The sequence below is a fragment of the Pyrus communis genome, chromosome 11, assembly GCF_963583255.1.
Source record: "Pyrus communis chromosome 11, drPyrComm1.1, whole genome shotgun sequence".
NCBI classification, from domain to species: domain Eukaryota; kingdom Viridiplantae; phylum Streptophyta; class Magnoliopsida; order Rosales; family Rosaceae; genus Pyrus; species Pyrus communis.
The window spans coordinates 7,102,128-7,125,125 of NC_084813.1; the positions used below are offsets into that span (position 1 = coordinate 7,102,128).

Here is a 22,998-nt window from a genome sequence, read left to right on the forward strand (position 1 = left end):
CCTTGCTTTCCTCACGACATGAAAATTATTAACAGACCCTCTGCCTCCTTGGTAAGTTATTAACAAACCCTCTACCTCCTTGTATAAAATAATTAAAAGTCCATGACCATGACCATTGTTCTAATTAAAAGTCCTTGTTAAAATAATTAAAAGTCCATCGTTCTAATTAAAAGTCCTTGTATAAAATAATTAAAAGTCCATCGTTCTAATTACATAAACATAAACATAAAAAAATAACATAAACATAAACATAAACATACTAAGAATTACATATACTAAGAATTACATAAACATAAACATAAAAAAATTACATAAACATAAACATAAACATACTAAGAATTACATATACTAAGAATTACATAAACATAAACATAAAAAAATTACATAAACATAAACATAAGCATAAACATACTAAGAATTACATATACTAAGAATTACATAAACATAAACATAAAAAAATGACATAAACATAAACATAAACATACTAAGAATTACATAAACATAAACATAAACATACTAAGAATTACATATACTAAGAATTACATAAACATAAACATAAAAAAATTACATAAACATACCAAATAATAAAACACACCAAATAAAATAACATAAACATACCAAATTAAAAAAAACACACTAAATGAACTTAATTATCTTCAGCTTGTTTCAATGCCCACTGGTGCTCTATCAAGTCAATTTGTCGGGCATTGTGCATGTCTGGCATTTGAAATGCAGTATATCGTTGAATGAGCCTTTCATTGTAACGTCCATCCCTTTGTAATGGCTCATGTTGCACGGGCTCATCGGTGGCGTCATAAGCACAATATATACGTGTTCTTGAATTGTTCATCGGGTCTGGCTCATATTCATCAACAGCTTCATAATCGTACTCATCTTCCACAATCATGTTGTGAAGAATGATGCACGTCATCATGATGGATCGAAGCGACTCTACATCAAACAATCTGGCAGCACCTCTGACGATCGCCCAGCGAGCTTGGAGGATACCGAAACAACGCTCCACATCCTTCCTGCACCCCTCTTGACAGCTTGCAAAGTGTTTTTCCTTTGCACTTAGCGGACGTGGCACTGTTTTGACAAATGTTGACCAGCTAGGTAGTATGGCCCGTCGTACATACGTCCGTTGACCTCATACGTAACTTTTGGTACCTTTCCTTGCAGGACATCGTTGAACACTGGGGATTGGGCAAGGACGTTGATGTCATTTTGAGCTCCCGGGACCCCAAAAAAGGCGTGCCAAATCCATGTATCAAAAGATGCCACCGCCTCCAGAATGATACTTTTTGCTCATTTTCTGTCCCCGTAAGCGCCTTGCCATGCACTTGGACAGTTTTTCCACGTCCAGTGCATACAATCAATGCTTCCAATCATCCAGGAAAGCCACGCATCTCCGCCTTCTTCAACAGCCGCTCCAAGTCCATGTGTGTAGGTTTGCGGAGGTACTCAGCGGTGTAGATAGATTCGATTGCTCCGCAAAACCTCATCAGGGACTCAAGAATGGTTGATTTCCCCATCCTCGTTATCTCATCCACTTGGTCTGCAGATGCTCCATATGCAAGCATCCGCAAGGCAGCAGTAATTTTTTGCTCAGGCAGTAGACCCATAGCACCAAAAGCATCTTTTTTTTGCACAAAATAAGAATCATGGTTGCAAGCAGCAATCATGATTTTGTTGAACAAATGTCGTTCCATTCTAAAACGACGTCTAAAGTATGTATCAGGGAATGCACTATTAGGAACAAAATAATCATCCAAGAGTTCCATACCTCGTCGTTGCCTGCTTCTATCAAGGTTTCCGGAACGGCTGGGCCTGCAGATCTGAGCCGCAGCTTGGATAACTCGACGGGAATGTGAGGCTCTGCCCCTTCTTACTTCGTTATCTCTCATTTGACGCTCCTCATCCTCTTCCCTCTCATTTCTTACCCCCTGGTGATTGAAGATTGCTTCTGATTCGTTAACCAATTCTTCCTCTTCCTGATTGAATTCCCACATCATCCTTGAGGAAGAAGAAGAAGACATTGAAAGAAAGAAACAGAAACTATGAATAATGATACAGATTTTTGTGAATAAGGAAGCAGAAACTATGAATAATAATAGAGATCTTGAGAATTTTGGTGTGAGATTTGTGAGGATGGATGGTGGATTATATAGAGGATTCAGAAAGGATTAGGTTGTGCATAATGCCACGTGGCATGCCGTCATTCGTTACAAATCTGATGGAAATCTATCCTCAAAGATTGTGAACAGATTATGACACGTGGCATGCCGTCATTCGTTAAAAATCTGATGGAAATCTATCCTCAAAGATTGTGAACAGATTATGACACGTGGCGCGACGTGATTGGTTAATAATCTTATCAGAAATCCATCACCAATAATTGTATTATTTTGTATTATTTAATAATACTTCGGATAATGACACGTGGCGCAACGAGAACGATTAAAAACTTATCCGATGTTGCAATTAAAATTATTTTGTATTATTTTATAAATAAAAAAAATACTAATATTTTATTGCCTATTGCCAGGGCTATTGAAGTGTAACGGTGGAGATGCAAATTCTATTGCCAGGGCTACTTACTGTTCATTAAGGGCAGTTACTGTTCATTAGGTGGATTGAATAGTGTACTGCCAGGGGGGAGGGCTCCAACGCTGGAGTTGCTCTTATAAGACCAATTCATATTCACAAATGATACTAATATAAGAAATCAAGGTAATAACCATATCACATATGTTAAAGTTTGGTGACGATCCAACGGTCGGATTGTCGATTCACACTTTTAACAATTAATGTATCGTAGAGAATTTAGGTTCCATCAACCTATGTCATACAATTACCACAACTGAGCTCAAGACATCTAATTTAGCCTAAGAGTGACATCGACGGCCCCTGGCCACGCACTGCTGCGGGTGGCGGTTGGCCGTCCAGACTCGTCGGAAAAATCCAACTATTTCAAAAAATTACCAAAATTTACAAAATGACGATCTCAATGAGAAGAGTAAACTTTATACCTACGGCCAAGGCCAATTTGGCCGGAAAACACCCCAAACTGGCCACGAACCGTCGGAACCCTAAGGTGGGTGTGCATCGAATTTGGCTTCCAATTGAACTCTGACGCCTCCAACACCGCTTAGGCCTTGTTCCTGGGGTTGAGAGGAGTCTGTTGGTGGTGGTCATGGACGGTGAAACTTGCCGGAGCCACCGGAAAAAGGGATAAAGCCGCCGGAACACCCATGGGTTTGTGGCTTCGAACTGGAAAAATGGGAAAGAAATTAAGGAATCTAACACTACAAAGATGTAGGGCTCATCAAGAGCTTTCCATGGACACCAAGATCACTCAAAACGGAGTTCGGATGAAGGAGATACAAGCGGTTCAAGTTTGTGGGTTAACGGATCCAATTCAACCCCAAAACGGGTTAGCAGCAGCTCTTTTCCTTCCTATTTTTTTTTTCTCTGTTTTTTTTTCTCCTCCTCATTGGTTCTTTTCTAATTCCCTTAACCGGTTCCCTTAACCCAAATATATATTTGGGCCTTTTACCCTCTAGTGGAAATTAAATAATTTTCACAACCTAAAGTTTCACAACTTCAAATGTCCGTAACTATACCGTTATAATTCGGATTCGCAAACGGCTTTCGCCTATGCACTCGTGGCTTCGAGACCTATTCAAAAACGTTACTTGTGACCTCAAAAGGTCAACGAGTAAATAATAATTTTCCAAACTTCACCCTTCGTACCTAGTTTAATTGAAATCTAATTTCATATAAACTAATATAAATTCTCGAAAAATAATATAAAATCTCAATAATGCAAATACGTAGATTATAACAGTGAAATCCGAGAACGGGATTTCACATCGCCTGGTTAATCCGCATTAGGGGACCACTCTATTAGATATTGCTTGGTTAATCAGCATTGAGGGATCATACACATTCATTTGGGGGAGGGCGATCACTGCATACTTGGCTACATTAGATCCATAAATGATTCTGCCTGGTTAATCCACATTAGGAAATCACGCTATCAGATGGATGTATATGGTTCTGCCTAGTTAATCAGCATTGGGGAACCATACATATTCTAGATTTGGATTCCGTTGAGTGGTCCATAACCCTGTTTTCATTGAACCCTATATCATTGTGCATAGAAGTTTCTTAAGGTTACTCTTGTGGTTGTAACTTAAGGTTATAATACTAGATATATGGATTGCATGTAGAGAAATATGACAAACCTTGTGGAGGTTGGTTTTATTAAAGTTAGTGATATGATATTTGACCTTTGGTTGATTAAAGTAGTTAGATGTTAATATTGTGCATCTTTGATTTGAATCTATTATTTGATGTAATTATGGAACTATTGGTGGAAAGCAATGTGATATATGTGAATCATACTCTTTCAGTTTAAGGAATTGAATGATCCTTAAATTCCATGTTTTTTGTTAGGAAGTGCCATGTGGAATGTCAGAATTTATCAGTGGGTGAATTACGAATGGCTTGATCCCGTTCTAGGGTATGTAAGTTGTCTGAAACAGAGGTTAGATACAACCATGAAATAAAAGGAAAAGTTACTATGCTATTGGACCGTTAGTCTATTTTGGTCATGTCTCGAGAGCGAGACATGATTTAATGACGTCACGTGTTAATTCTGGACGAATCTCGAGATTGTAGCGTGATACTGTGGGTGATATACGTTATTGACATCTTATTGCATATCTTCGTTCGCGATATTTCATTCTACTAAACTAAGTGGATAACTTACCCTGTGAGCAAACCCATAATTAGTTTTAACTGTTGAATTTGAATATCTTGCCTTGTGAGCGATATCCATTATTGATTATTATCAACTTGTGTCTGCTCAACTAAGTGGATATCTTGCCCTATGAGTGATACCCTTTAGTATTAACTTAATATTTCCCCTTTTTGCGATATCCTTTCATATTACTAGATATCTTGCCCATTGTGTCATAAATATTTTCCTAAACTTGTTGAGTATCTTGTCAGCAATATTCCTTCTGAACAACACGTAATTGGAAATTTACTTATTCTTAAATTTTTGCTTCGTTTGATTGTCATTTTTAAATTTATTATTATCAAGGGGATAGGGTGTTGTATTGTTACGTGCCCTGTTTTTTAGCATGACACCAACAACTTATGGGTGATAACATTTCATCGCGAGGTACCAATCATGAAGTTTGCTCTAATTTCAAGAAAACGATTAATGAAAATAAAAGGTAAATTACAACGTTAGAGATATTTCAATTCGAATCATTACTTGTCCCTTGATTAAAAACAAAATGTGTAAAGCAAAAAAAGGACAAAAAGAGATGTTTGTTTGATTAGAACATGAATGAGGGTACAAGATTAGGGTATATAAGAGCTCCTTTAACTTGCAAGTTCCTCACATGTTTTCCTCTAATTGAAGAACACCCTTCAATCCAATGCCATTCCCATTGACTCCTACTCTTATCCCCAACTTCTCTCCAAACTATCATTCCTGCCCAAAGATCTCTATACAAATAAATAGCCCCATCACCACCTACACATTTTGTACTCGCCCAACTTCCCCTATCCCCCAGCAATTTCATACCCATTTCACCAGGTACCCTCTCAACCAACACCCAAATATCTCCCTCCCCAAGTTCCCATACACAAGCACCCGAAACGCACACTCCGCCGCCGACAAGTGTCAACCTCCCATTGCGCAGCACCAGCACAGCAAATTCCAGCTTGTCTGCCATTGGGACACTCAGCTCCCTCCAAGTGTTTGACCCAATCTCGTAGCCCATTAGGCTATACGCCCGGGCCGAGGTCATCCAATATAGCACCCCATCACAATACACACTCTCCTTTGGGGTCCAAACTGTTAGCCTCACAGCAAACTCCATCGGCATTGACCCGACGACCCACCACATGTCAAGCTGCGGATCGTACATTTCCAATGTAGGCTCATACGTGGCACCACCGCGGGATGCCTCAGACATCCCGCCCGCCACGTAGACCCTAGAACTAAAACACGAAATTTGAAAGGTAGCATTTGTTTCACAGAGTAATGAGTTGTTTGGCGACGCGACTGACCTGACTGGGACAACACCAACAGCTGGGTTGGTCCTTTTGATGTTCAACTTTGGGAAGGGCTTGTATTGCCTTGTGAAAGGGTTGCACATACCCAATTGGAGAAATGTCGAAACTGTGGGCCTTAGCAAGATGAAGCTGTCCAGTGGGCCGACATACCTTACTGGGGCTGGTAAGAAATCCATGGAGAGAACATACCAGTTGTTGTTACTTGGATTGAGGGCGTAGCAGCAGCATAGAGCACCATGGTCGTGCAGTGGCAAAGCTACGAACCAAGGCGGGTGATGATTCTGCAGCAAAAACGGGTAGTTACCGGCTGCGGAGGAGGCGCAGGCTTGCCAGTGTCTGCATGTCGACTTGGCGCATGCAAAAGAGTCGGCGGAGAGGAAGGAGAAGACGTTGGTGAGGAGGTCGCAGGGGAGGTTGTTCCACATAGTGAGAAGTAAACTGAGAGAACTTTTGCGGAGTGCAGTTTGAGCATACAAATAGTGGTGGATGTGGCGGTGGTGGTCGTAGTGCAATGATTGGTGGTGAATTATTTGAGCCAACTGAATCCTCTCCGAATCCTTTTTGATAATGATTTTGAGAATTCGTGAATCGTGTCCGTTAATCGTATATTGTGCGGTCAATTTTTACCAAATAATGTTTATGTTTATTTTTAAATAAAATATTTAAAATAATTTTTAACCACACAATGTATGATGTATGAACACGATTTTCAGATTTCCAGATCCTCACAAAGAGAATACGATGAGAATCCAGACTCTTATTTGAGGAGCATATTATGGCCTTGGACGCGTGACCCACATGAGTACGTTATCTGACCCGCATGTGAGAGCCTGTGCCTGCAGAGATTTTTTGAATGTAATTAGAACACGAAGTAGTATATTACGTGTTATTATATAAATTATATGATATGTGTGTTAAAAAGTTAATAAATTAAAAAGTAAAATTTTTCACTACTTATATAAAAACATATGATATACCTCATGTGTTCCCATCACAATAAAAAAATTTCTCCAGTGCCTGGTTGTATTTCTTCGACTTTTGCAGTTTTTGTGGTAAGAAATTGTGAAAACGGTGCTTGGTTTGAGCCAAAAGGCAAGTGACATCACTGAAAATGGACATGATATCTCTTCGCTTTTGGCGTTTCTATTTTGGCAACCGCTTTTGTGACGATTTCAAAATATTTCACATCACAATTTTTTTATTCATGGTTTAATCATTAAGTTGATGATATTTCATCGTCTCAACGATGAATTTTATTGTTAATTTAGTGATGATCAACATATTTTCACCTTTAATTGGAAAGCTAATCGAGTTAGAGTGTGTCAATTTGGTTTTTATTTTTTATTTTTAATTTAGAAAATAAAAGGTAGTGAAAGTTCATGATGCCTAAAAGTTTATTAACATTCGATTTAAGAAAAAATGCTGTTTGTCTTTAGAAATAAGAAGACATTAATTATTCACATTGGAAGAAAGTTATCATGTATTCCTTTGATTCCCTTATTCATTTTTTATATTTTTTTTGAATTTGCAGATGATGACTTTGGCGGTGTTGTGCACCAACTTGCTCTTTTTTGTATATATATGGAGAGTGTGCGGTGTGCGGTGTGCGGTGTGCCATGATTTTCGTTCACTCAATATCGTTGCTTTTATATATAAAAATTAAAAATTACCTCAGTTTGGTTGGAAACTTGTCCATGAATTGTAATGTGAAGATAAGATCATTAATTATAATTATAGCACGCTACAGTGACAGATTTTTTAAGCTTCCTTATAATTGTTGAAGCTTGAATGTATGATGTTGATGTGGTGTTTATCATCAACCAACTTAATCAGAGAGGCAACATGCTGCTTTCATTAGTTTAATCAATTTTATTATGTTATTTTAGGACTATATCGTTTATGAAAATTGTGGTATCTCACTGTTTGATTTTAATCAACGGTTATTTAGCATTTATTATTGTGCTTTCTCTTTCTTAGTTGATTTAAGATTGAATCGTGGATGACCACAATTTTCTTAGTCTATAGGGCCTAAGAATTGGATGTAAGACTGAACTTACAAAAAACATGAGCTAACAGATCAAGCTTATGAACCACAAATCATTCAATTATCAAAACTACAATTCGATAAACATAATAACCAAATTGACCTAGAGAAGTAGTCCAAGAAGAAGCTATATCAGACTTCAAGTAATGCACCTTTCCTTAAAGAGATCGAAGATGATATATGAAGTTACCAATCTTCTATAGCAAACCTTCTCCTCTATGACCAAATCTTCAATGCTTAATCAACAATAGGCCTTTGATTCAACATAGAGCGTATGTTTTGTGAGAGTAGAGAATTACTATATGTAAATGTTCAATCCACTTGTCTCTCTTATTAGAATTCAAGTGGAATGCTAACAAGAAATCCTTGTCCAACCGTGAGTGCAAAAACTAGGATGAAAATTGTGTTTCAATCCTATATCGTCTGGAACAATTCAAAACCTCTTTCTATAAGACTTCTCTGCACCAATTTGAATCCAAATAATTACCGTAACATACATTCTCATACTCATGTTCTAACATTCTCCAACCTGTGTATGAGTTAAGTCTATTGCATATAAGATCTAAAATTGGAATGTGTAAACACACAAAAATTCGATGTCTACAGAATGCTCCCACTCATCTAGGTCAAACTCAATATTCAAAAGATTGAGTTCCAGTTTATAGAAATTCAATTAACTAACAGTCATTCCAACACAAAAAATGACTTATCATAATCCATATAGGAAGCCAAATTCTAGTTGAATGCTAACTCACGCGATAGGATCGCACTGCACCTTCAATCTTATTCCTTAGTAATTCTTATAATTCTCTTATCGTAAGACTTTTTATATTTGTTTGAATCATAACAGCTGTCGAAAATCAACTTACTATCATGCTCATATTCCTACACAGCACTCTTAATTAAATTATATCGATTGTTTGCAGTATTTAAACGGATTGTAATATAATTGCGCCGTACCTTGGCAAGGGGAATCCCTATTGTTTGTTTATTGAAAAGACTGCATCTTAAACTTTTGATGTTCGTCACATCACAGACAGTCATGTACAATTCATTCAATATAATTTTTTCACAACTGGATTTGTCGGCAACATCTCAAGCAAACAAACAGCTCACTAGAAAATTCACGTTTTAGGTTTTAACTGAACAGAAATAGACCATTTATTAAATAACAGTGTTAGTTATCATCTATTTTCTAGAGAGAGAGAGAGAGAGATATATATATATATATATATATCTGAAGTTCTTTGTGAGATCGGTGTTGGAAAACATAAATAAATATCCGCATCACATGCTTTGAGGTTTCTCAATTTTTACTTTGTTGGTTTTTGGAAGTCGAAGCAGGTGAAGATTCGATGGCGAGGTGACAGTTGTTTTAAATCTGCCAATTTGGTTGTATTCCCTTGAAGATTTTGCTTGTGGTCCTCCTATGCACACAAAAGAGAACAGAAATGCAGAAAACCGAACATGTTGAAATTTCTTTGAATAAAACATATAGGGATTTGGAATCATCTGGGCATCCAATGATTCCTACAGTTTTTAGGCAAACATCGGTGCAATTAGTTCACACCTTTACTATTTTACCCTATACAGATTAGTAGGTAAAAATAGTTCAGAGTAAAGGTATAACAATTCAATCCTTTTGGTAAGCATCTTGAAGGACATTCGTATGAAGGCGTTTAACAAAAGAAAATATATACCTTGTTAGTGGATACGTCTAAGATCTTGGTGAGACCAAAAATGAAACCACAATGAAGAGAATCTACAATGTTAGAAATAGAAATTGAGTTGTTGAGAAAGCTAGTAGAACGAAGATGCATATATTGTTATGTAGACTATCTTAATTAACACAAGTATTTGAGAGGCATATGACTAATCACTTGGATAATGCGTGCATTTAACCATGTTCTATTCATGGATTGCACATGTAAGACAAATAGGTTATACGATACCCATTATTATAGATGGTAGAGATGACATTATAAATTCGAAAATTTCTAACATGTGAACAAAGTAATAATTTTTGTATTTAACAAGTGAATATGGTTAGCAATCTTTGGGGTAAATTCCCTCTGATGTGATCTACAAGTATCTGAAAACACCAAAACATGAGTGTTTGATCTAGGACCACAGAAGCTTGATCTTGATCAAATGAATGTCACAGTAACTTTTCTTGTGGAATGTGGTTCTTGGTTTTGGTGGTAAAGAATTGGCTCATAAGAGGAGTGCTTGATAATTCTTCACAAGTGTCATGAAGAGTTTTTAGAGAGCATTATGGCTTTGTGGTGTGGCGGGAGGAATTTGAATAAACTGAATTTGAAAACTGCACTGTAGTTTGGTATAACAGCTCTTGTTTCCGATTGGGAGGATTTTTATACTTAACAAACTTTGGGGTTTCTTATTGATTCCCTTTCTTTTGGTGGTTCTGCTCTGCCTTGTTCCATTTCCTAGGGCAGTATTCGTAGTTAGAATAAAGCAAGAACCCGCTAAGACTTCAAACTTTTGTCTCCTATTATTATAATCCAAAGCCACTTATAGTGCAACATCAACACCCATTGGATAAGCACCTACTTGAAAACAAGTTATGTGCAAGACACCTGACTTATTTTGAATCGAAAACTTAACAGAGGTAGACTGAGATGACAAATTAATGATTTAAAAAAATTAATATGACAAATTGCTTAAATATTAGTTTATATGACTAATTGAAAAGTGTGTATTAAGTCCTACAACATTTCAAAAAATTTCCTCAATTATATGAAATTTGAGTCTTTCTTCACGGGTTGGCTTCAGTTATACAACAAGAAGAGAAAATGTCCTAGGTCCACTTATTAAGAAAACAATTTTAATTAGAAAGAGTTTGAATTTTTGGTGTGCCAAAATAACAAATTTTCGGGTCGGAATTGAACTTTCTATCCAACTTGCATGCCTAGTCAGGCCTCATTGAGAAAACAATTTAAATTAGAAAGAGTTGAGTTTTCCTCAAGAATTTTATTCTTTGATGAGTCATTAAAACAAATCTGAGTGAATTTATTAAAAAAGAGGGAAAATAAAAACACAAAAACTCGATGCACAAGTGTCACTGCTGTGTCTTGTACCGTGATAAGTTCCATCTCTGCCTCCCCTTGTAGGGTTCCTCGCACCATGGCTTCTTCAAAGAAATGGGCAACCACCATATCTTCCATTGCTTCTTTTATATATTTCCTTGTCATTATTCTTCAAATTCCTCTTTTCAGGTAATTCTATTTCCCTTTCGCCTTCTTATTAATTATTAATTTTTAATTTACACTATCATGGTGATGCACGAAGCATAAGGTGCTTTCTGTCTAGAAAATTAAATGCCCAAAAAATAATAAGTTTTCAAATGCATTCGTTTTTAATAAATAGGGTTCATGTGTCAAATAATCTCGGTGTTATGATTTCATTACCCTTTTCTGTCGAGGGGTTGAATTTATATGCAGTAGCAGACTGTTATAAAAGCGGCTTTATTTTTCATTTGTGGAATCTTGTATGCACTCATTTAAGTTATTTATTGGTACCCCATATACATATTAGTATTTTCTTTTATTCGAGCGAAATTCTATTTATCGGGACTGGGATTCAAACTTGAGTACAAATGGGGAGCACATTGCTCTAGCCTACTTGGCTATGGTCAGGTAGGCCGTTTATGCTGCATTTGGTCAATTAGGCAACTAGCAACTGGAAAATGATTGCAAAGAAATCAACCCATTTATCCAAATGATTATTTCAACAGCAGTAGTTTATCTTAGTCTTTTGATTACTAGAAACAAACAGAGTTAAAGTGGTAACGATATTGTGACATCCCGTCCCGGAAATATCGAAATGTACATTTGAAATTACAATTTTACCCCTAGTTCGTTACATTTACGTGTAGTGTTGTGTTGTGTAGTGTTGTAGGACCACACACACACTCACACACTCTCTTTCTCTCCCGTGATTCCCTCTCCCTCTGTCTCTTTTCTGTCACTTCTCTCTCTCTCTCTCCCAAGCTCCGTTCTTCCTTCTTCTTTCTTCAAAAACGTACGGACAACACACAAATCACCCAAACCTTGATGGATCGAAGAAACTAAGGACACCATCGAACTCGTGAAGCTCGTACGAGTGCAACCATACCATTTTCAGGTGAGAAATCCTTCGTTTTCGTGTCGATTCGAGGTATTCCGATTTCGAGTACTGTTCATGAAAGATTAATCTAGTTAGTTTTTGGACTTTTGAAGCTTGTAGATGTGTTAGTGAGGTCCCAAGGAGCCTCGGAGTACTTCGTTGGAGAAGTTTGGACGTCGGGATCGTCGTGTTCAAAGTTGGCCGGAGCTGTCGAGGCTTTTTCCGGCGAAACCACGGCGAGTTAGGGGTCGAGACAGGTATGGATGTGTTCGTCTCGTCAATACCTTCATTTTGATATATAGTACGTCGAAAATGGTTAAGAAATGAAGAAGTTATGACACTTTGAAATTTACCCAGAAATTCCGGCAAAACACCACCGCCGGCGAACCAGTCCGGCGACGCGAGGAAGAAGACGCGCGCGTGGGCAGCGCGTGAACAGTGCGCGTGGGGGCGCGTGAGAGCTCCAAATTGAGTTCTGAAAATTGTCACGCGTTCGTGACGTCGTGTAGATCACCGTGGTATATTCATACACCCAAATTGAGCAACGTATGAGAAAGTTATGGACGAATGTTTGGTGTATGTGCGTTAAATAACGTCAATTTGGTTACTTTTTGTATAGGTGAAAATTATACAAAGGAAGAAGGTAACCAAGCTAGGGGAGGTTCAGGGACCTATGAGACGTCGATGTGATCTGTGAGTGGGCAGTTATTTTTCAGTATATATATATATACGTATGCTTGACGTATTTCCCAGAAACGTATTTTAAAAGAAATACGAATTAATTATCCTGTCATATATGCATCATATTTTAATATGTGCATTACCATAATTATGCATACTGTTGCATGGTGCTGAGGAGGCCCAGGTAAGCTACGATTGAACTACTATCATCACATGCATTGGTAGTAGCATACATTTATATTTATGTGTATTTGGTGCTGTGGACGCACAGGTAAGTACCAGGTAAGTGGTATTCATGGTTGTATTTCATTAGTAGTTTGAGATGCTTAGAGAGCTCATAATCTGCACCCCCGGTGTTAGTGCTCCCGCCCAGAGAGGGGCAGAGTCCTTCACGTGTATGTTCACCAGCACCACACGCTCGCCTTGGATCCAAGTTAGGTGCAAGCCTTGTCGTGGAGACCACATTAGGTGGTTCCGACTCGTAGGTGACCCGCGATTATTCGCACAGTCTTCACGTGATCGTAGCACTAGAGCGTATATATTACACCCAGCCTGTCGTACAGACCACGTTAGGTGGTTCCGACTCGTGTGCAGATTCAGTTATTGAGTTTGAGATTTGAGCTCTATATGCAGCCGTACAGGTCACGTTAGGTGACTCCCGGCTGCCAGATTATATGTTATTGATGTGAATTATGCTTGAGCATTTACATTTATTATGAGATTCTGATGTGGCATATTCTCGAGCATGAATGGCATATTTTGGAGCATGATTGGCATATCTATACATACGTATATATGTTATTTTCTGGGAAACTATACTTGTTTTACAGCGAGGGGTTAGTATATGCAAAAGAGAAAAGAAGGTTTTGAATACGTTCGTTTTGCTGACCCACTCAATTTTGTTTTGCGCCCCTCCAGGTTTAAGGAAATGCAAAGGTGTGGTGACTACGAGGAAATTCAACGGTGTTCTGACAGAATGGACCAAATAAGGACTCACCTTCGGGTGTTTCATTTTAGAAGTTGTATATTTTTAAAGCTTCCGAACTGTGCAAATGGTTACGTCACTCTCACGTGACGGCCAGCATGCCCTCCTTCGGGACGGGGTGTGTCAAGTTGGTATCAGAGCCAGGTTTCAATCTTGGACATCTTGAGAAGTTCTAGTGAATTCTGTCAGAACTACACCGCCTCGTAGCAAACCACGTAGTTAGAGGAATTTAGTCTCCCTGATTTAGCTGTTAGGGGAAGCTATTATTTTGGTGATTCAGTATATTATCAAAAAGGGACATTTTAAGATGGGTTATGAGTTGAATTTGAATCACCTTATGAAATGATGAACCTGAGGGAGCAAAGTGATGGATTAACCGATTAGAAAAGATGTTTTGGATTATGCAAGTCAAAGGAATCTTCCTTTTGACAGAAGGGTTGAGACGACTACATGGTTTGAGTTATGAACTTGTATCCTGGTGGAAACAGGAGTATAATTCGTTGTCACCAAAGGAAACAGCCGATTGAGAATTGTTTAAGGATTTGTTTAAAGAAAAGAATTATTTCCTTTGGCATCTTATGATGGTAGAAAGCAAGAGTTTGCAAATGTGAGACAAGGAAAGCTGACGATCAATGAGTATTATAAAAAGTTCTCAGACTTGCCTCGTCCCATTTGAATATTGCTGCTATTTTGATTGAAGTGTTATATTGCTTTAGGCTGGGTGGCATAAGGCAATGGTATTTTGGGTGACCACTATCCATTGTAATTCTTATCAGGAGTATACAAGGTGTTGTTGAGCCTTAAGGACTCTGAGAACATGTTCAGCGAGAGTAAAGAAGAATGATAAAAGAATGGGAATCAAAAGAGGACGATAAAGTTAATGATTCGTCATAACAAGAATATAGAAAGATTCGGAACTTCAAAAGAAGTGAAGCTAATTCTAGTTCTTTTGGCAAAGGTTTTAATGCCATTGACCAGAGGCGAAGTGATAGATGTATTGGTAATCTCAGATCTCAGAGACAAGGTGATTTTGGTAAAGGAAATGTACCTTTGTGCTGTAGGTACAATAATGGACACCTTTGAGAATGTAGGCAAGAAAGCATTGGACGCTTTACAAGTGGATAGATAGGACATAGAACTGCAAATTATGTCCAAAGCCAACAGAAGCCTTAGCAGTCTTCTTTGCCACAACTGGTGTCGATCCAGCAAGTTCCTGGATCTATTAATTATGGTCAGTTAGGCCGTGGTGTACATGAAAGAAGTAGTTACACTAATAGAGGTTGTGGGAGACAACAACAAGCCCAGGGATGTGTTAACTACACATCACTGCAAGATACTCAGAATTATTTGGATTTGATTAGGGGTACGATAATTATTCTTAATGACTTAGCTAGAGTCTATTTGTTAATAATGTAGAAATTTTACGTTATTATTGTTATTGCCTTGAAAGTAGTAAATAAACGCGGTTGAGACGTGTGTATGTATTTCCCCAATGAGTGGCAAAATAGTAATATTACACCCTCGAGAGTTGTTGCTTACTTATCGAGACAACGATGATTTATCAGTATTGCGGGCTGCAGACCGTAATATTAATAACTTATTCGTGGATTCGTTAAGCAAGTAAACCGGTAGGTTATCCTATGTTAGTATCGTACTTTTTCAGAGTGCTCAGTATTAGTAGAGTATGTATTGTTGCCAGCTATTTTTGTTTCATTAGATTGTGGATTTCGATGTTATTCTAGAGCATATTATGTTATATACAGTGATGAGTTGCAGACCACGCGAGGTGGTACTGAATGTATGCAAGATATACATGATACGATGAGTTAATTATGAGTTATATATGCAGCCGAGGGCTGAGTTGATTAGAATGAAAGAGTATGAGCTATGTTTATAGCTGAATGTTGACTGGATTATATGTTATTTTCCATCGGTCTGGATGACTAGAGATTACTTTTGTAAGTATGCAAAGTGGAGTAAGGCAGGCCGTTATTTATGCTGTGAGAGCAAAGAGATTATTATCAAAAGGCTGCCAAGGATATTTATCTCATGTGGTGCTAAATGATGTCACTACTAGTAGTGTGGAAGAAGTGGGAGTAGTCAAACATTTACCTGACGTTTTCCCTGAGAATTTACCTGGATTGCCGCCAGTCAAAGATGTAGAGTTCACTATTGATTTGTCTCCAGGTACAAACCATATATTATAGAATGTTGTCTTTTGAACTAAGAGAATTGGAAATTGGTGGATAAAGGTTTTTATTTAACCTAGTGCATTACGTTGGGGGAACCTCAGTTTATTGGTGAGAAAGAAAATGGACGTTAAGACTGTGCTTTGATTATAAGCAGTTGAATCGAGTAACAATTGAAAACCGTTATTCGTAACCTCACATTGATGGTTGTTTGATCAGCTTCTAGGTGGTTGTATATTTTCTAAGTTTGATTTGAGGTCTGGATATTATTAGTTGAAGATTATCGGTGAGGATGCCCTTATGATAACTTTCAGGACTTGTTAAGTTCATTTCAAGTTTTGGTGATGCCATTCGGAGTGACGAATGCATCTACTACTTTATGAATTTGATGGATGAAGTATTCCAGGAATGCCTTGATAAATTGTTATCATTTTCATGGACGATATTCTGGTACATTCTGAGCCAGAGCAGAGCATGTAAACATATTAAGTCGGTGAAGTAAAGATTGTTAGAACGTTGGTTGTATGCTAAGTTTAGCAAATGCCAATGTTGGATGAATCAAGTAGCATTTTGAGATATGTTATATCTGCTTCAGGTATTCAAGTTAATTCATAAAAGGTAGCAGAAATTGAGAATTTAGAACAATCACGAATCGTGATTGGGATTCGGAGTTATCCTAGCTTAGCAAGCTATCATGGACGGTTCGTGAAAGATTTTTCAGTCATTGCTTTGTCATTGATGAGATTGTTGAGAAAAGAGGTTATGTATGAGTGGGAAGGAAATTGTGAGCAAAGAATTCAACAACTGAAGTATTTCCTCACTCATGCACGTATTTTAGTATTCTCAGAGATTAGTGGTAATCATAAATTTTTAGTGATGTTTCTTGAATGGTATGGGATGCATGTTGATGCAAATGTTAGGGTGATTACATACGTTTCACGACGAAAGGAACCTCATGAAATGAATTACCCTACTGGTGATTTGGAAGTCATGATTACCATTCTTGCTGTGAAGTTATGAAGACATTATTGTGGTAAGAATGCAAGATTTTTACGAATCCAAAAAGTCTCCAATATCCATTACTTGGAAGGATTTTGATATAAGGCAGCGAAGATGGATTGAATTGTTTAATGAACATGATTGTACGACCAGGGTGATCGTAAAATTGTTCTAGCTGATGCACTTGGTGAGAAGACTACAGTAAGAATTAATGTCTGGCACGCTTGCCAAGATTGTCTTCTTGTGGATTGGAAATCAACTGAAGTAAAGTTGAGAATGGAAGTTTGAGAAGAAGTTGTAATTGCTAATTTTCAAGTTAAGTCTTTTTAGTAAGGTCGTACTCAAGACTCAAATGGTTAACGAAGAAAATTAAGAATTAACCAAGGCAAAGAAAGAAGGGAAAAAGAAAGATTGCTGAGTTCGAGAATAGAATGGTTATGATTGAACTTGAAGTGATAGTTGATCAATGTACCAAGTTAGTACATTTACTCCAGTGTTGAGTAACAACCACAGTGCAACAGTACTTATATGTTTTATGGAGAAGAGATTTGGGTTACGGAACTGCTGAGTTTCTTAAGTATGTTAGTTGTGCAGTTTCCGATGTAACGCCATAAGGACCATGAAATGTGTCGATTTTTGTTGATTTGTGGAAGAAATACTTCTGGATAGAGAAGATTCGATCACGAAAGAGTTTTGGTAGGCCCTGAAACTATGGATAAGTCTTCTCAAAGTATTCAGGTGATTAAGTTTAACCTGAGAGTAGCCAGGAATGGCAAAAGAGATTAATAGTTGAACATGTCACTAATCGAGTGTTTAACGTAGATGATCTTATAATTTTGAAGTTTTCACTTTAGAAAAGTATGATTCGGCTTGGAAAGGAAAACAAATTAAGTCCTAAGTACATCGGACTTTATGTGATCATCGAAGAGTAAGTGAAGTTGCTTGAATTACTTCTAGAGTTATTTTAAGAGCATGATGTGTTTCATGATTCAACATTTTTAGAAATTTCTTCACGAAAAGAAATAGTGAGATTTGGAAGGGAGACAAAATAAGTCTTAAACGCATCAGACCGTTTTTGACCACTAAAGGAATCGATGAAGTTGCATACAAGTGGTGATGTCTTCAGAATTGGCTAAGGTGCATAATGTATTATATTTCGATGCGTTGTCACTAGGTGGCAGATTCGTCACATGGAGTTCCGGTGCAACTATTGAGAATTAATCTAGATTTGACGTATGACGAGGAACCGTTAACGATCTTAGATTGGAAAGAGAAGGTTCTGAGGAACAAGACGGTGAATTTAGTGAAAGTTTTGTGGAGAAATCAGTCAGTCGAGGAAGTTACATGGGAGACAGAAGATTGGATAAGGGATTTGTATCCTAGATTGTTCTTTGACCACTAGGGGTCGTTGATTGGTTGTTTTGAATTTCGGGACGAAATTCTATTAAGGAGGGTAGGTTGTGACATCCCGTCCCGGAAATATCGAAATGTACATTTGAAATTACAATTTTACCCCTAGTTCGTTACATTTACGTGTAGTGTTGTGTTGTGTAGTGTTGTAGGACCACACACACACTCACACACTCTCTTTCTCTCCCGTGATTCCCTCTCCCTCTGTCTCTTTTCTGTCACTTCTCTCTCTCTCTCTCCCAAGCTCCGTTCTTCCTTCTTCTTTCTTCAAAAACGTACGGACAACACACAAATCACCCAAACCTTGATGGATCGAAGAAACTAAGGACACCATCGAACTCGTGAAGCTCGTACGAGTGCAACCATACCATTTTCAGGTGAGAAATCCTTCGTTTTCGTGTCGATTCGAGGTATTCCGATTTCGAGTACTGTTCATGAAAGATTAATCTAGTTAGTTTTTGGACTTTTGAAGCTTGTAGATGTGTTAGTGAGGTCCCAAGGAGCCTCGGAGTACTTCGTTGGAGAAGTTTGGACGTCGGGATCGTCGTGTTCAAAGTTGGCCGGAGCTGTCGAGGCTTTTTCCGGCGAAACCACGGCGAGTTAGGGGTCGAGACAGGTATGGATGTGTTCGTCTCGTCAATACCTTCATTTTGATATATAGTACGTCGAAAATGGTTAAGAAATGAAGAAGTTATGACACTTTGAAATTTACCCAGAAATTCCGGCAAAACACCACCGCCGGCGAACCAGTCCGGCGACGCGAGGAAGAAGACGCGCGCGTGGGCAGCGCGTGAACAGTGCGCGTGGGGGCGCGTGAGAGCTCCAAATTGAGTTCTGAAAATTGTCACGCGTTCGTGACGTCGTGTAGATCACCGTGGTATATTCATACACCCAAATTGAGCAACGTATGAGAAAGTTATGGACGAATGTTTGGTGTATGTGCGTTAAATAACGTCAATTTGGTTACTTTTTGTATAGGTGAAAATTATACAAAGGAAGAAGGTAACCAAGCTAGGGGAGGTTCAGGGACCTATGAGACGTCGATGTGATCTGTGAGTGGGCAGTTATTTTTCAGTATATATATATATACGTATGCTTGACGTATTTCCCAGAAACGTATTTTAAAAGAAATACGAATTAATTATCCTGTCATATATGCATCATATTTTAATATGTGCATTACCATAATTATGCATACTGTTGCATGGTGCTGAGGAGGCCCAGGTAAGCTACGATTGAACTACTATCATCACATGCATTGGTAGTAGCATACATTTATATTTATGTGTATTTGGTGCTGTGGACGCACAGGTAAGTACCAGGTAAGTGGTATTCATGGTTGTATTTCATTAGTAGTTTGAGATGCTTAGAGAGCTCATAATCTGCACCCCCGGTGTTAGTGCTCCCGCCCAGAGAGGGGCAGAGTCCTTCACGTGTATGTTCACCAGCACCACACGCTCGCCTTGGATCCAAGTTAGGTGCAAGCCTTGTCGTGGAGACCACATTAGGTGGTTCCGACTCGTAGGTGACCCGCGATTATTCGCACAGTCTTCACGTGATCGTAGCACTAGAGCGTATATATTACACCCAGCCTGTCGTACAGACCACGTTAGGTGGTTCCGACTCGTGTGCAGATTCAGTTATTGAGTTTGAGATTTGAGCTCTATATGCAGCCGTACAGGTCACGTTAGGTGACTCCCGGCTGCCAGATTATATGTTATTGATGTGAATTATGCTTGAGCATTTACATTTATTATGAGATTCTGATGTGGCATATTCTCGAGCATGAATGGCATATTTTGGAGCATGATTGGCATATCTATACATACGTATATATGTTATTTTCTGGGAAACTATACTTGTTTTACAGCGAGGGGTTAGTATATGCAAAAGAGAAAAGAAGGTTTTGAATACGTTCGTTTTGCTGACCCACTCAATTTTGTTTTGCGCCCCTCCAGGTTTAAGGAAATGCAAAGGTGTGGTGACTACGAGGAAATTCAACGGTGTTCTGACAGAATGGACCAAATAAGGACTCACCTTCGGGTGTTTCATTTTAGAAGTTGTATATTTTTAAAGCTTCCGAACTGTGCAAATGGTTACGTCACTCTCACGTGACGGCCAGCATGCCCTCCTTCGGGACGGGGTGTGTCAGATATCACATCAGTTGGTATCCAAAATTTAGGGATTAGTTTGGTTTCTGCAGCCATCATGGCACCAAAGTTTTCATAAAACTATGTTAGGCCTGTTAAATTCCTTTTAAAACATTAACACATTGTTCCTTTTGCTCCACAGCATTCCCTGTACCGGCGGAATATGTACAACACCAGTAGAGGTAACATCCTCACAGTTAATTGCATCTGAAGTATTTCCTTTATTTCTAGTGAAGGCGCTACTCTACCCGGGGGCCTTTGCGAATGCATTCATCAAGAACAAAGCAATCCCAGGCTATGATAACTTGAAGTTATATAACTTCACCAATGTAAAGGCAGCTGATGCAATCTCTGACCTACAACGTCTAGAGGTTAGTATATCCATAGAAATATATGTCATCCTATATATGTCGTATCTTATGAACCTTTACTGTATTCTAATTTTATTAAGTTAATCTTAAGGGGGATTTATGTGTCAAGGTGTCATAAATTTGATGCTATGCGCTAAACAAGTAGGTTCTTCAATCTTCCAAATACTTACGTGTTGAAACTTTAGAATTATGCACTGCTAAAAAATGCAGCAGGACAAAGATTTATAGCTCTTTAGCGACTTACTTCTGTTTTGTTTTCAGTTGTTTTTCTTGTGAGTAAAGAACGAGAGGAGGCAGAGGAGTGAAGGTTTAGATACAAAAATATAAGAGATGTGAGGGGAGAATGTAAAATGATCTTTAAAACAAATAGCTAAACACCATTCAAATTTGAATGTACGTAGCGTAATCTAGATATTAAGAAAAAAAAAAGAAAAAAAAAAGAAAAAGAAAGAGAGAGCATAATCTAGCATTTTGAATGTAGAGAAGAAAAAAAAAAAAGGAAAAGAAAGAGAGCAAGTACCATAATAGGTTTAAGTTATGTAATACATTTTCTCACTTTTGGCCTGGCGTTTACCAGGTTCTTGTTGGAAGCTACTTATCAGTGGCAGGAGCTTTTCTTGGTCTCATTAGACCAGGGAGAATGAGCCTCTTTGGTATGCTTCTCATCGTATGGGGGCTTGTAAGGGAAATCTTTTCGAGAAAATCAACGAGCACAGATCTTATATATATGTACCCAGTGATATCATTTCCCTTGTTTGCTGCCTTCTTGTCTATAACAAGAGATGTAAGGAGGATAATCCGTTGTTGCAGAGCTCCTCGATTCGTGAAAACAAAACTTATATAAGTTGATGTACGCCTTCGTTACTCATATATTTTTTTAAACTCCTCTCCTTTGTATTCTTTGTTAATCATAATGAAAGAAATAGTGTGTTTGATAACCACTTTGTTTTTAGTTTTTAGTTTTTTAACTTTCCGTGCTTGAGATATGAAGAAAGTATTTCAAGAAAAATGTTGCATTGTATGTCTTATTATATATACCAAGCTTTCTGTGGTTAGAATCATATGGCAGTTTATAAAATTTAAGAGACAATAATACGCACATCGAAGCGTTAAGTATATTTGCAAAAGCATTTGGTACTGGCTGTGAAACTTACTGATTAATAAATGTTTTCTGGTGCTATCAATTGTAGTTTCAATAAAATAAAAATTAGGTACACAACTTATATATCCTAGCTGTCTATTTTAAACAGCAAAGGGAACCAAAAAAAGCTTTCCATTTGGACATTTTTGACACCAAGAAATTATTTTTTCATGAAATAGAGGGTCGATGGTTATAATTTATATGATGGGAATCATGGAGAAAACATGGGGCTGGTTACCACTTCTGTTTTTTGTTTTTGATTTTCATTTTCGTGCTTGAGATAAAAATTATTGTGGAGGAAAAATGATGGGAGAGATGTAGAAGAAATATATAAGGAAAGAGAGAAAAGGAAAACTAAAAACTAAATTCTATTTTAAGTTGCTTTCTTTTTTAAGATTTTGTGTTGCTTCGTTCTTATTTATTTTGTTTCCTCTCATGTCTGCCGTCTTCATCCCTTTTTTCCCCATATACTTTACTCATATCTCTAGCATGAAAAATAAAAAATTAAAAACTAAAAATGAAATGACTATAAAACAGGGCTACATGACCAACCTATAACTCCTAAGTAATCAAACTTTTTGGTTTTTAATTACTGCAATTTAGAGTAGTTAAACAAATCAACAAGTCAAATATATTATTATGGCCCTATGTTGGTTTGCTGAAACATGATGTATTGCCAAATTTGTCACTGTTATCAGATGCCAAATGATTTGTCCCCACTTTCTTGACTATTATTCCCTTGATGAATCATGTCTCTCTCTGTAGGGCCATAAAATATAGGTCCTAGCGATAGTGATAATAATC

At 37.8% G+C, this 22,998-nt stretch overlaps 1 protein-coding gene across 1 annotated transcript; it reads right to left on the reverse strand.

Annotated features, from left to right (window-relative positions):
• Positions 1 to 5,125: 5,125 nt before the first annotated feature.
• LOC137708796 (F-box only protein 6-like) lies at positions 5,126 to 6,611 on the reverse strand. Its single transcript, XM_068447946.1, has one exon. It carries the CDS (start codon positions 6,522 to 6,524, stop codon positions 5,355 to 5,357), a length of 1,170 nt encoding a protein of 389 aa, XP_068304047.1. The 5' UTR covers positions 6,525 to 6,611; the 3' UTR covers positions 5,126 to 5,354.
• Positions 6,612 to 22,998: the final 16,387 nt, after the last annotated feature.